Here is a 12512-nt window from a genome sequence, read left to right on the forward strand (position 1 = left end):
CTGCAGACAGAAATGCGGCACTTGTGGATTTTATGTTGGATGCATTTCTAGTTCAAGAACATAAATCAGGAGTTATACATTTTCTGAAATGTGCTTGGGTTTATTTCTTTAGATTGCCATGATTTGTGGTCATGCTAAATATTTAAACCTACATTTCATGGATCAGTGCGTAAAATCCAGCGAGTCTCCTTAGAGGCAACATCTGCGCAGTCAGGAGGACGTCCCGCAGGTTCGCCAAGTTCCAGGGATCCGTGGCTAGAATCTGCAGCTGTAGCCGTGGAGCTGGGACTCTGTAGCACGCCTGCAAGCCTCGCGGAATGACACGTTTGGTATCATTGTTTGAGAGAAAGAAAGAGAGAAGGTCTTGAAATAGACGTAGTTCCGATTTGAATAGTCTCCAGCAAGATGAAGAAAACTGAATGTTTTCTGTATTAAACCAGGGTGATGCTGGGAGATAATCACATGCTTTGGATGGAGCTGCCATGCATGAAAACAAAGCATTTTGTGACATGTTATTGTTCTGATGCCACGCTAGAATGTAAAACATGTTAAAATCCTTTTTGTCTGGAGTTACTCTTTCTTTCTTGCTGAACACCAGAAGGAAGGATTTATTTTTGCCCGTAAAAGGAACAATTTGCAGGAAAACAAGAGTTTTAAGCTGATTAAAAGAAACATACTCACTGAGTGCAGCATGTCAAGTGTTACAAAGAGTCTGTGTTTTTTTTTTATTAAAAGAGAGAGAAAAAGAAATATTTTGAACTATTTACAAAAGTTATGGACAAATGCTGTCACAAGTGTTTGTTTGTCTAAAATTCAAAATACAAAACACTGAATGCATATGTGAAGAATATGAGCTATTCTGCAATTTTATAAGGCACCCAAAGTCAAAAATTCTTACTTCTAGTTTTAGCCACCTCCCTCTCATAGGGACTCTAACATGACATTGTCCTCATTGTCCAAATAGATTTAAAGTTGTATTATAAACATTGGCATATTTTGACTGGTTATCCCTTAGGACACATTTTCAAGGATTTACCAATCTTTGCAAATAAACTTGCCAGGAGTTAAAGAGGTTGACTAGTTAGAGCTGATTGTTACACACCTCACCATTTTCCTCTCAGCTACCTGGGGACAATTCTCCCCGTTTTAACTGTGTTCACAGCAGTTTCAAGATTAAAGGCAATGTTTCTTTACTAAATTCTTTATTAAACAGAGAGTAACATGTAAAACTAAATGCACTTACTGTAATGTCCCTGCGGGTTAGTATATGTTGGTAAAACAAAAAAGGGAATTAAAAATTAGGATTTCTCAACATAAAAGCAATATTTGCAGTAATGATGAGCGATCTCCAGTGACCAGATTTTTTAATAAAGTGGGTCAACATGTTTGTTCCAAGAGATTTCAGGGATTAGAAATGGTTCCTCAACCTAGAAGAGGGGGTGATAGAGATAAATTATGGTTGCAAAGGGAAGCATTTTGGATACACACTTTGCAAACAGAAAATTCAAAGGGTCTTAATGAAGAACTGCTCTTAAACCATTTATATTTATCTATTTAAACCATCCTGCCACTTCATTGTCCTTGGTAATTTTAAATCAACTTTATGATATTGTGTAATGCTTTTTGATATCTATATGTATACACTTTTTTCTTTATATATTTATGTGATCAAGGGTCTTCATCTTTATTTGTTACTATTTGTGTGAGATTTCCCCTGAGTTCCTATTTGTTTGTATATACGAGTCTGTCTGATGACAGTTCTGATGTCGGCTTCAGCCAAAACGCGTCCAACTTGTGTCCACATTAAATTAAAGTATTAAACAAACAGTGTGTGGTGGATCAGGCTTGTTCTTCGTCTTTTAGAACCGAGCAGCCTGCCAAAGATTTACACATCTGAGTTGTGTGGCAACAGCTGACAAAACTGACAAAGTTGAAATAATTATCAGCTGTTTGCTGGCTTCTTAACAGCCATTTTTGCAGATAACGTGTACCGTGCTGTCCTTATAATGGGAACAACTTTACTGCAACAGCAAATATGGGTAAAAACATAATTTAAATGCAAATGTCACTAACAACGATCCTCTTAGAGGCACTCAGAAGATTGTTGAGAACACTGAGGATCCACAGAAGCATCTTTATCATTTCACCAGAAGAAAGCCTGTTTGAAGGATCCTTGACATTAAACAGCCTTTTTGCACAACATAACACCCAAACAGGATCCTTTTTTTAAAGACACACCTACAGTAGCCCAAAGCCCTTGGTTTATATTATAATATTTATATTTGTCAGTAATGCTTTTACATTTATGGATGTAAAAACATACAAATGGGAGCATAACAAGGATGACTCATGTGTAGGATCTGAACATTTGTGCACAACGCTGATTAGTTGTTGTGTAGACCACTTATTCACCATGCTCAGCACACTGATGACTTTTAGGCTTTGAGATCAACGAGCCTCCTAAAGCTGCTGCTAAAGAGCGGAGACCTTTTTACTTGGAGCTGTCTCAACATTTACTGGGTTGATAAGAGAGTTGAAAGTGAACCATTATTATTAGTGCAGTGTAGAAACATATCAGAGATTTACAATCTTAAAATCCAAACCAGTAGGCTTTAAGATTTTAAAAATCTGCTTGCTATATCATATTTCTGTTTTCTGAAGAATCAGTTTTACATTAATTCATTTAATTGTTAAAATAAAATCTTTGTACGTGTCAATTTTTAGGTTGATGAAACGACACTGAACTACTGACAAGCTAGCAAGCTGCTGAACATACTGGGACACTTAAATGGTCAATTTATACTCCTAAAACTTAGCTTAGAAACAAATAAAGTGGAAACTATAATAATAAAAGTAGCATTTCTTGAAGAAATGCATGTGGCTTTCCACGTTGCATGCCAAAGTTTTAAACAAAGATCTCATGTGATTTGTCAGCACTCAGTTTATTTTTGTGGTGACTCTTAGCTACTACCACACCAAACTTTTGCTCAATATTTGTAAAAATGACAGTTTTAGCAATTTTGTTGATTGTACCAGCCATCTTAAATTGAGTTGACTCCAAAAGTTAATCAGTTGTTGAAGTTCATCCAGTGATTACTTTCTCAGAGTTTCATTAATTCCCAGCCAGGGGTTAATGAGATATTTTGCTAACAGATAGAAAGAAAAATGCACAGATTCACACTCACAGATGGGGAAATACATGATCACCTGTCGATCAAGGCAGCGAGCGATAAAGAATGAGTTTAGCTTTGGCTCTGTTTGCTGCAACATCCCCACCTTATTACCTTCAGGGTATTAATTGCTGTATGTTTGGTGTCCTAAAGACAAATTGTTGCATTGAACCCAAGTTACCATCATTAAAACCATAAATGAACAATTCTGATTTTATAAAAATTTGTTATGGCAAAAGCTTTGTTGCACCTGAAAATTAAAACAAATACGTCACTACAAACACTCTCATGCTGTGTGAAGCATTTTGTTTTCTGCCTTAATTTATAAATGTAGCATGTTCTTAAAACAGTCCTTTAAACTTATTTCGATAAATTGACCTTTTTGATATTCTAAAGGAAAATAAATCGACCCTGTAACATTCACCTGCGCTGCCCTTTGTGTGTTTCTCAGATACGGGATCTGTATTGATTTCTTTCCTTCTTTCTTTTTTCTTTTTTTTTACAGAAATTTGCAAAACAGCTGCTTTAATGCGATTCGATTTCAGAATGTTGGCCAAGTGTCCTCTATGTTCAGATTACCTGAGGCTAAATCAATATTTAATCTGTCTTTGTGGTGGATTATTGTGTTCCTGATAATCAGCAACTCAAATAACATCTACTTTCAGATACATTTCTTTAACTTGGTCATGCTACGACAACAACTGAGAAGATGTTAAAAAAAAAGAAATGTCTGTAAAACCCACAACATGATGTGGTTAATCTAAAAGAGATAAAATAAGAGAATAAGTTTATGCAGAAGTGCAAAGATTTGAAAACGTGAACTTTTTAGAATGCAACTGATAATGTTCTGTCTTTAAATCACAGCAGAGTTTAGTTTTCACGAGATAACACTTATCCCATCAGTCTTCAGTTATCAGACTCAACCAAGCTGCCATTTTCCTGTCAGTTGTTCAGCTCTTGTCAGTATTCACTCAGTATCCGTTGCATTCGCATGATCACAGATACTGAGCTGCATTTATCATGAATTTACTGTCAGTCCTCATACTATTCAGTTTTATTACTGCCTGTAAAACAAACTGCCTGATGGGAGACATTAAAAATTGACTTTTTTGTGGAAGCCAGTTTTTGGCTGACTGGTCCAAAGTGTCCGTTTTTTGCTCAAAGCTTCAAGCTGTTAATGGTTTCCCTCGAGCCGTTTAGGGAAACCGTTACATACTAAAGCAATGTTCTATACTCTTTAGATGGGAAAAGGCCTCATTAGGATTTGGCTCAGTGGAGGAGTGTTTTTACATTTCTTCCCAACTCTTGAGTGCTGCAAAACGTTTCTGAACATGGACCGCAAGAGAAAGGACTTTATAGATTTAGCTTGACTTGAAAAAGGAACAAAATGTGGGGAAAGCGAAACATAACACAGCCCAGGACCTGTAGGTTACATGGGCTGTACTTACCTGGTACCAGACTGTATCATGTGTTCCACCAACTTTTGTTTTTGTGTTGCTGAAAAGTTATAAAGAGTATAAAGAATTGTAAAAGATGTTTTATGGGAAATGTAAAACCAGTATATCGAATTTGAGTCAAATTGAGTCAAGTCAAATTGTCTTTGAGCAAACTTTACAAATGTGTTGCACTAAATTGCAAAATTTATTTTTTCACAGAAATATTTACTGATAATGTATAATTTTTTTTGCTAAGAAACAAAAATTAACTGCAGAGATGCAAGTCTGTAAAAACCTTTTTATTTATTTTTTTATTGAGGACTGATGTTAGTGAGAAAGACGTATCATTGTGGAACTCCTACATATCTTAAGGATATATCTTAAGGAACAACTCTTTTGGTGCATTCGGTACTTTGTGTGTGTTGGTACTGAGTTTATTGTTGAAACTGTCAACAGTTTCTGTCTGGAAGACAAAAGTAAAGACAGAAATGGAAACGAGGTTTGAACATAAAAAAGAACAAACCAAGCATCGGAAGGATGCACTGAAAGAATATTTTGAGAATGTGACTATTTATGTTACAAATATGAGAATAATAACTTCCCCACAGCTAGAAAAAAAGAAAAAGAAAAATCTCTGTTATTTCAATTTGTATTTCTATTCCTATTTTCAGCAAACAACAACCAGGAGTTTGCACACGTAATGTGTTGATAATCTACTCGTGAATGCAGATATCTTTCGGTTTGTAATCTGGTGAAATTGTACAAGGGCTGCAGCCTATTAGAAAACCTTGTGGTTGTTGTTGAACGTTACGATAACCCTATTAATTGTAGAAAAAACAAGCATTTTCCTTACTTCTCACTTTCTGTTCCATCATCATCAGCATCATGTAAACCAGGTGTGGTGAGAGTCTGTCAGATTGATTAAATATATGATTAGAATGCAGAACATGAATGTATGGTACTTGAAATATACAGGCCTATAATTTATTGATTTATTTATTATGATTTAAAACAGTTCTTTGTGATATTGATATTACATTTAGAGATATTGCAATGACAAATCATTTTTGATATATTGTGCAGCTCTAAATTGTTCCCCCAAAAAATATTTTTAAATGGAAATGAGTAATTTGAGGGTGGCACAGCAGTGTAGTGGTTACAGCTGTCGCCTCCTACCAAAAAGGTTCGCATCCCGGCCTGGGGCCTTTCTGGGTGGAGTTTGCATCTTCTCCCTGTACTCACGTAAGTTTACTCCGGCTAATTGCTAACTCTAAATTGTCCTTGGTGTGAGTGAAAGCATGAATGATTGTTTGTCTCGTTTGTCTCTATGTGTCCCTGCGATGGACTTGCGACCCGTCCAGGGTGTCCCCCGCCTCTTGCATAGTGACTGCTGGAGATAGGCACCAGCTCCCTGTGACCCGGAATGGAGAAGCGGGTAAAGAAAATGGATGGATGAATAATTTGATTCCAGTCTTTGTAAAGGTGGCATTGTGGGTAAACTGGTTGTTATTTTGTTGTGGAAGGTAGGTTAAGAAATTCTTAACTGCAGCTCATAAATACAAGAAATAAAGGCTTCTACTAAAGCTTTTAAATGTTAGTAGATGACATCTCTCATCAATCAGCCTAATAACTGCATCATTACCTGGTATTAGGAAACTGACTTTTGTCAGCATATTTCATCTGTTAGCCTCTTTCCCATTCTGTGTGCTGTATCTTAATATCACTGTATTCCCATAAAAATGCTCATTTGTTTTTTTATGTTCTTTTTGTTGTCAAAAACCAACAATAAAAAGTTTCCCCACCTCAGTATTCCATTAAGACTTTGTTTTTAACCATAGTTACTTTTGAAGCAGGAGGAGGTTGATTCTTTACTAGTAAAATAGTTATTTTTTCAATATATTAAACACATCATCAGCTCACATATATATAAATTAATGACAACATGTTGTTATTTTGGCTATACTTGCAATGTCAGAGAAAAAAGCTAAACATGCTGGATTTTTTCTTAAGTGTTTTTGTAAGTTGAGCATCTGAGGACGCTCCAGGCTCCACATGCACTTCATTCTAACCAGTATTTATAATCACAACAAATCAAGGGATTATGTTTTTGTGACTTGTGAGAAGAAAAAAAAGATGCAATTCTCTGCTACTTAAACTAGAAGTTATTTTTCTTCTGCATATCAGAGGAAAAGTGTGTGGAGTAATGTGATCCTAGAGAATATAGTTCAAAAAGATTTTATTTCAAGACTATTAAAACATATTTTAGTCATCCAGGAGGTAATGGGTGAGCTTCTTCTTTATTATGTATCAACAAGATGATATGGTTTCATGCCAGCCACATTTAGAAGTGCATATTTCTGCTTTAACGCCCTCACTTGGCTTTGACGATTCAGCATTTTTTTTTTTTTTTGGCTCAATTCACTCCAAAACCTCAATATTTTTGCTGGCTGCCATTCTCTTCCATTATGCAGATTTCCTTTCAAACCCAGATTCAGGGCTTTCCAATCTGACACGTTCCAACATCCTCACACACAAGTGCACAGCAAGCTGCCCTTCTTTATTTTTGCTTCATTAGCTGATAAACCATCCAGTCAGCCTTTGTGGCTGCATGGATATCTTGGCTGTCACATTGTAATTGCTGGAATATGTTAGGACAGCGGTTAATTTGGATAAAGGTCAATGGGGAGATGATGGTTGAGACCTTTTGGTCTGTGACTGAAACAAGACATTGAAGGATGAGGAGAGGGAAATTTAAATGAATGTTCTGCTGATTGGGAGCACAGTGGATTGTGGATAAAGCAGTTCTATTTTAAATTTGCACTGCTTTCAACTTCCTCTTATGTCGCCATCTTTTTTTTTATTGCTTGAGGTGATTTGAGAAAGAAACATGGACATGTGACACATAAAAACAAGATCAAGAATTTGGATGGAAATAAAAGCCATACATCTTGGCTATTTAACTTCTATTTCAAGCAGGCCATAATAAATGAATACATTTGAAAATTAATAAATAAATAGTAGCCAAGTATTATATATGCCAACCAGCCACAACATGGAAGTGTAAAAAGTGTACAGAAAGTTGATTTTTGTGGTACACGTGTTTGTTGATCTGCTAGGAGGGGCTGGTGGGGGCTGATGTTGTGCAGTTCACTGTTAGACCTCAACAATGTTCAGGTGGGAACTAAAACATTCAGCCATCAGCTCAGAAAAATACAAGGACCCACAACTTTACATTTAAAAACTGGATTTTTAAAAAGTAATTCATTTTATCTGTTAATGGTTTTGATTATTTTGTTCAGCCTATTGTTTAAAATATATGAAAGAGACTCTCCCAACAGTCAGTGTGGTTAAATTATAAACTACCAGCTGCTTTAGTGAAAGAGAAACAACGCCAGGAGCTCGGTGCCAAAGTGCATTCATAGTCTCCTTTATAAATTACTGGGTTTGCTTTTGCATTCGGGGCTGCAGTGTAATATTTATTCCTGCTAAAGATGCATAGCTGTTGAGCAGAAACCCCTTGATGAGACCTAATGAATGCAAGAGAGACTAAATGAAACAACAGTCAACAAATTAAAGCTCAGTGAGTTAATAATGAACTCATTACATTCAATATATCGTAACTTATTCATCATTTCCCGAGGGAAGTGATCCTCCATGAACACAGTCAGAAATGCAGCAAGAAAGATGAGATTACAGGGAGTAAAATGATCAGTTTTTAATGTTTTATTTGTTTGTTAATCTTTTTATTGAATTACTGAGCTGAGACATTAACAGACAAATGTTTCTTGCCAACCTCTGCTATTTCTGTTTTACTTTTTACTTTTTGTTAGTTTTCTTATATTTGGTTTATATTTTCTAAAACAATAAAGCTGGTCAGAGTTTCTTGTGTACTTTGTTAGATAAAGGTTCAAATGAGTTCTTTTACAGATTTAGGCTTTTGTTGTATTCAAAAAAAATTTCAGAAAATAGGATTTACTCTACGATTGACAAATGACCTCTCGCGTTTACCTGCTATATGCTTGTTTTGCAGGCTGACTACATTTCCTTTTGTAATTGTTTATTTATTCCATCTAGGATGTCATGGCGGCATGTACCAGAGGAAGCTGTACCGCGAACTGCTGGTGAACTACAACCGACTCGAGAGACCGGTCCAGAATGACTCTGCACCCATTGTGGTGGAGCTCGGCCTCACATTACTACAAATTATTGACGTGGTGAGTTTTGTAAACTTGCAGCAGGTTCTTGAAGAGGAGCAAAAAGGAATATGTAAATTGTTTTAAAAAGAGAGGTTGAACAAATGTTCTTTGTGAAACATTTGTGCACTCAGATCATTTGGAACCTTTTTTTCTGCTAGTTTCTGTGCGTGGTGCATATAACACACTGTTATTCTTGTGCTCCATCTTTCCTTGAACCTAAAATTGATTATCCAGTAAGAATATTTGTCTTTGAAACAGCATGTTGTTTTTCCCACCTCCATATTCAGTTCAGTCAGCGAGTGTTGAGATATGGTCTCTCACTTTTTGCCCAGAGTGTTTTTCTTGACTGATTTGTACTCCACCTTTCTTCTTTTTTTTTTCCGCCCTTGTGTCTAACTGAACAGACATGCTGTGTAAAATACTCACACAAATAAATCAAACCCTCTGATAATCATTTTAAAACAACAAACTGCAACTTTAATGAAAAAAACACCCTAATTAGATTTGTTTAATGGTGGTCACAGTCACAGGCACAACTTTATACTCTGTCACGCAGTGGCATAGCCATGGAAACAGTACAGTTGTGAGTTGTTGTGAGAATTTATATGACCCTAAACAGACATATGAAGAATATCATAATATGCAGTGAAATGCACTCAGGATGGTTCATGTTGTCTTGTCTGAATGTGATCATTAAAGTATGCTGTATCTTTTTCACACAGAATATCTATAAAAATGCAAACATGCACAATCTGCGCTCTGTTCTTATGAGTTTTAAGCACTGGGATCATTTCCTACACAGATGTACAATAACAGTTTTGATTTATACACCAAATTTACAAAACTAAGTAACAGCCTATGAACTAAGGGCACAAGGAGACCTGCATATTTTATTATCTATGAACGCATCACAAGTTTTTAAGTTAGAGCTGTTTTAGCTCTCACTATATGTGCACTCTTTAAACCTAAATAAATGTGCATTTTGCCTCTGTTTTATTTTGAAATACCACCTTTGAATTTGTCATTCACGAAAAAGAGTTCATTTAAAGCATCTGTTCTAGTCATTGCCTTTCATTTTACACCAACGCACCACACGGCAGCCTTGTTAAACTAAAACCGGTCACAATCCTCTCACTCTGTTGTTGTTCACTCCTTTGTCATTTGAAGCCCACAGCTTTTTAATCGACACATCTGTGGTCTGAGTTTTCTATCAATCTTCATGTTTTATTCCTTCAGGGCTCCCCCCGTTCTTCATTACGTCTTTCCTCTTGTTCCCCATCTCATGCACCTTCCCCCTGAAGACAACAACACTTACCCCCCTGCTTGTTAGCCCCACCACACAGTTGAGCACTCAACCAAAAAAAAGAACATATCCAACACCCATCACATCTCTGAGTCAGCCCTGTCATAAGACATCTCCTCATGCTAACTGTACGCTGGTAAGAGTCAGAATCTGAACTGCAAAGTGTGCTTCTAACTGTACTAAAACAACGTTTGAAATCCTCAAAATGCTCTGAAACAAAAAAGAGAGAACGCGTTAATAGGCAAGACTGCAGACAGAAGGCCCATTATTACATGAATAACTTGTTTTCTTTATTTTTTACAGTTTGTTTTAAAAATACTGTTGCATTGTAGTTGCATGTGCTGCAGACCATGCTTTACCTAACCTTTACGTTTCCTATATATGTATTGTTGTTAAATATGCTGTTTATTGGCTCGATACATAATGGATAAGCTGGCAAAAGCAGATGAATTAATGCTTACTGGGCAGTTGTGAATAATGTAAAGCTGGCTGTGCTTGTGTGCGTATTTGTGTGTAATGTGGCCTTTGATTTCTCCATCTGCTCCCGGGTAACTCTGTAAGTATGAAACTGGGGCACATTGATGCTCACAGACTGAGATCAGGACCATGAATGATAACAGAAACACTAACAGAGCGAACAGACTGGTCACCATGAACACACCAGTGTTCCTTGTTTCTCTGCTCCAACACACCTGATTCAGAGGTTAAATCTCCTCTTTATGTTCTGCAGAAGCCTGTTAATCACCCATTGATTCAAACCAGGTGTGTTGGAGCAGAGGAACAAGTAAAACATGCAGGATGGTGGCCCTGAGGACCAGGATTGGACATCCCAGGTATAGAGTGTCTTTATCCTGAATGCAAACTGGGAGCTGGTTGCACAGGACAGCTTATAACTCACAAACTTATCTTGAATTCTACTTTCCAAAACTTCACAGGTACTATTGCTTACTTTTAAACTAAAATACTAAATAAACAAACAAAAATATATGTATGAACAGTGTGTCTTCTTGATAAGTATTAATATGAAATGATCACAACATTCCTCTGAGCAGATGGTTCTTGCATAAGTGAGAGAACAGCTTTGCACTTTCACATTTAATTCAATAAAGCAGAAAACAGAACATGTGTATGGATACATGGATCTCAGTGTGTTTTTACTAAAGTATGAACACACTCCAGTGTTCAAGGAGAAATTAATCTACATATTAACCATTTTTAAAAGAAAATGGAATCTCATTTGGTTTATTTTTATCACTATTTGTTGATTTAGTACATTTGAAACAATGATTTTTTTATCTGAATTAAATAGAAAAAAATAAATAAATAAAAGAGGAATTGAGCGGTTCCATTTTTCCCCGCAGAGAAGACCGTAAGAGATCAATCCCATGGATGAAAAGCCATTTCTGACATAATCTTCAAGATGATTTGCAGGAAAGCATCAATCCATATATATGTAAAATGCTTTTCTCCTTGACTATATGAGTGATGACTTGCAATAAAAAACACATATGCAGTGTTCAACAAACGCCATGTGTTCATCAGTATCTTGTCAACGTGTCTAAAAGCAGCCAGCAGATATATGAGAAGATTAGTGTTTATAGGTGGAGTGACTGTAGCTTTTGCCTGTTATATAAGTAAAATCCAATGAAACACCACAGCAAGGTCAGGCAAAAAAACAGCAATTCTGAGGCAAAGCCAAATCTTTAGCTAAACAGTAGATCACCCAGCAAAGCGACAGAAATATAAGAAGCTCACAATGGAAGGCTGTTCTGTTTGAGCAGCAGAGAGGAAGTCTCTTTAAAGGAGGTGCGTATCAGAAAGGACGGGTGGAGATAAGGCTGAGGTGTGGAGGGAGGCAGGCGAGTGTGTGAGAATTGATTTTAACTACAAAGAAAAGGAAGTCTGTTGTTTTCCTTGTCAGTGATGACAAAAATGTTATCATTTGTGAAGCTCATTAAAAGCCCCGATGATAACGACTCACTGAAATATGTTGTTTCATTCAGAAACAAGCTTTTTTTTTAGTAAGTAGACACCCGATATCATGAGTCTAAAAGCATCTTTTCATATTCACTCAAGGGATTCTTGGAATTCTGAAGACTTTGATCCAGAGGATTTTGCTTTAGAATTTACTTGACATTTCTTTTCATGTCAAAAAATATATCTTTTTAGCAAATGACTGACAGCTGAAAAGCAAAGAAAGGAAACAAAAGCCTTTGAAATCTCACTTTCTTTGTGTGAATTATTAGAGAGTAAAATGTGGATTTGGGTGATGATCATGTGGAAATACAATAGCCCGTCACATAGAGCGGTTGATAATTAAGACTTCAATAAAATGATAGTTTATTTTCTAATTGCTAGTCCCTCACAGAAGAACGGTGGCACTGTTTGATTGGAGAATCCAGATCGG

At 36.4% G+C, this 12512-nt stretch overlaps 1 protein-coding gene across 1 annotated transcript in view; it reads left to right on the forward strand.

The window, feature by feature from the left end:
* chrna8 (cholinergic receptor, nicotinic, alpha 8) overlaps nt 1–12512 on the forward strand; it is a 37001-nt gene that overhangs the window by 461 nt on the left and 24028 nt on the right. Inside the window, exon 2 of the mRNA XM_017417025.3 lies at nt 8681–8820. Coding sequence (XP_017272514.1) covers nt 8681–8820 — 140 coding nt within the window. The remainder of the gene's footprint in view (nt 1–8680; nt 8821–12512) is intronic.

The sequence above is a fragment of the Kryptolebias marmoratus genome, linkage group LG3 (assembly GCF_001649575.2).
Source record: "Kryptolebias marmoratus isolate JLee-2015 linkage group LG3, ASM164957v2, whole genome shotgun sequence".
In the NCBI taxonomy this organism is placed as follows: domain Eukaryota; kingdom Metazoa; phylum Chordata; class Actinopteri; order Cyprinodontiformes; family Rivulidae; genus Kryptolebias; species Kryptolebias marmoratus.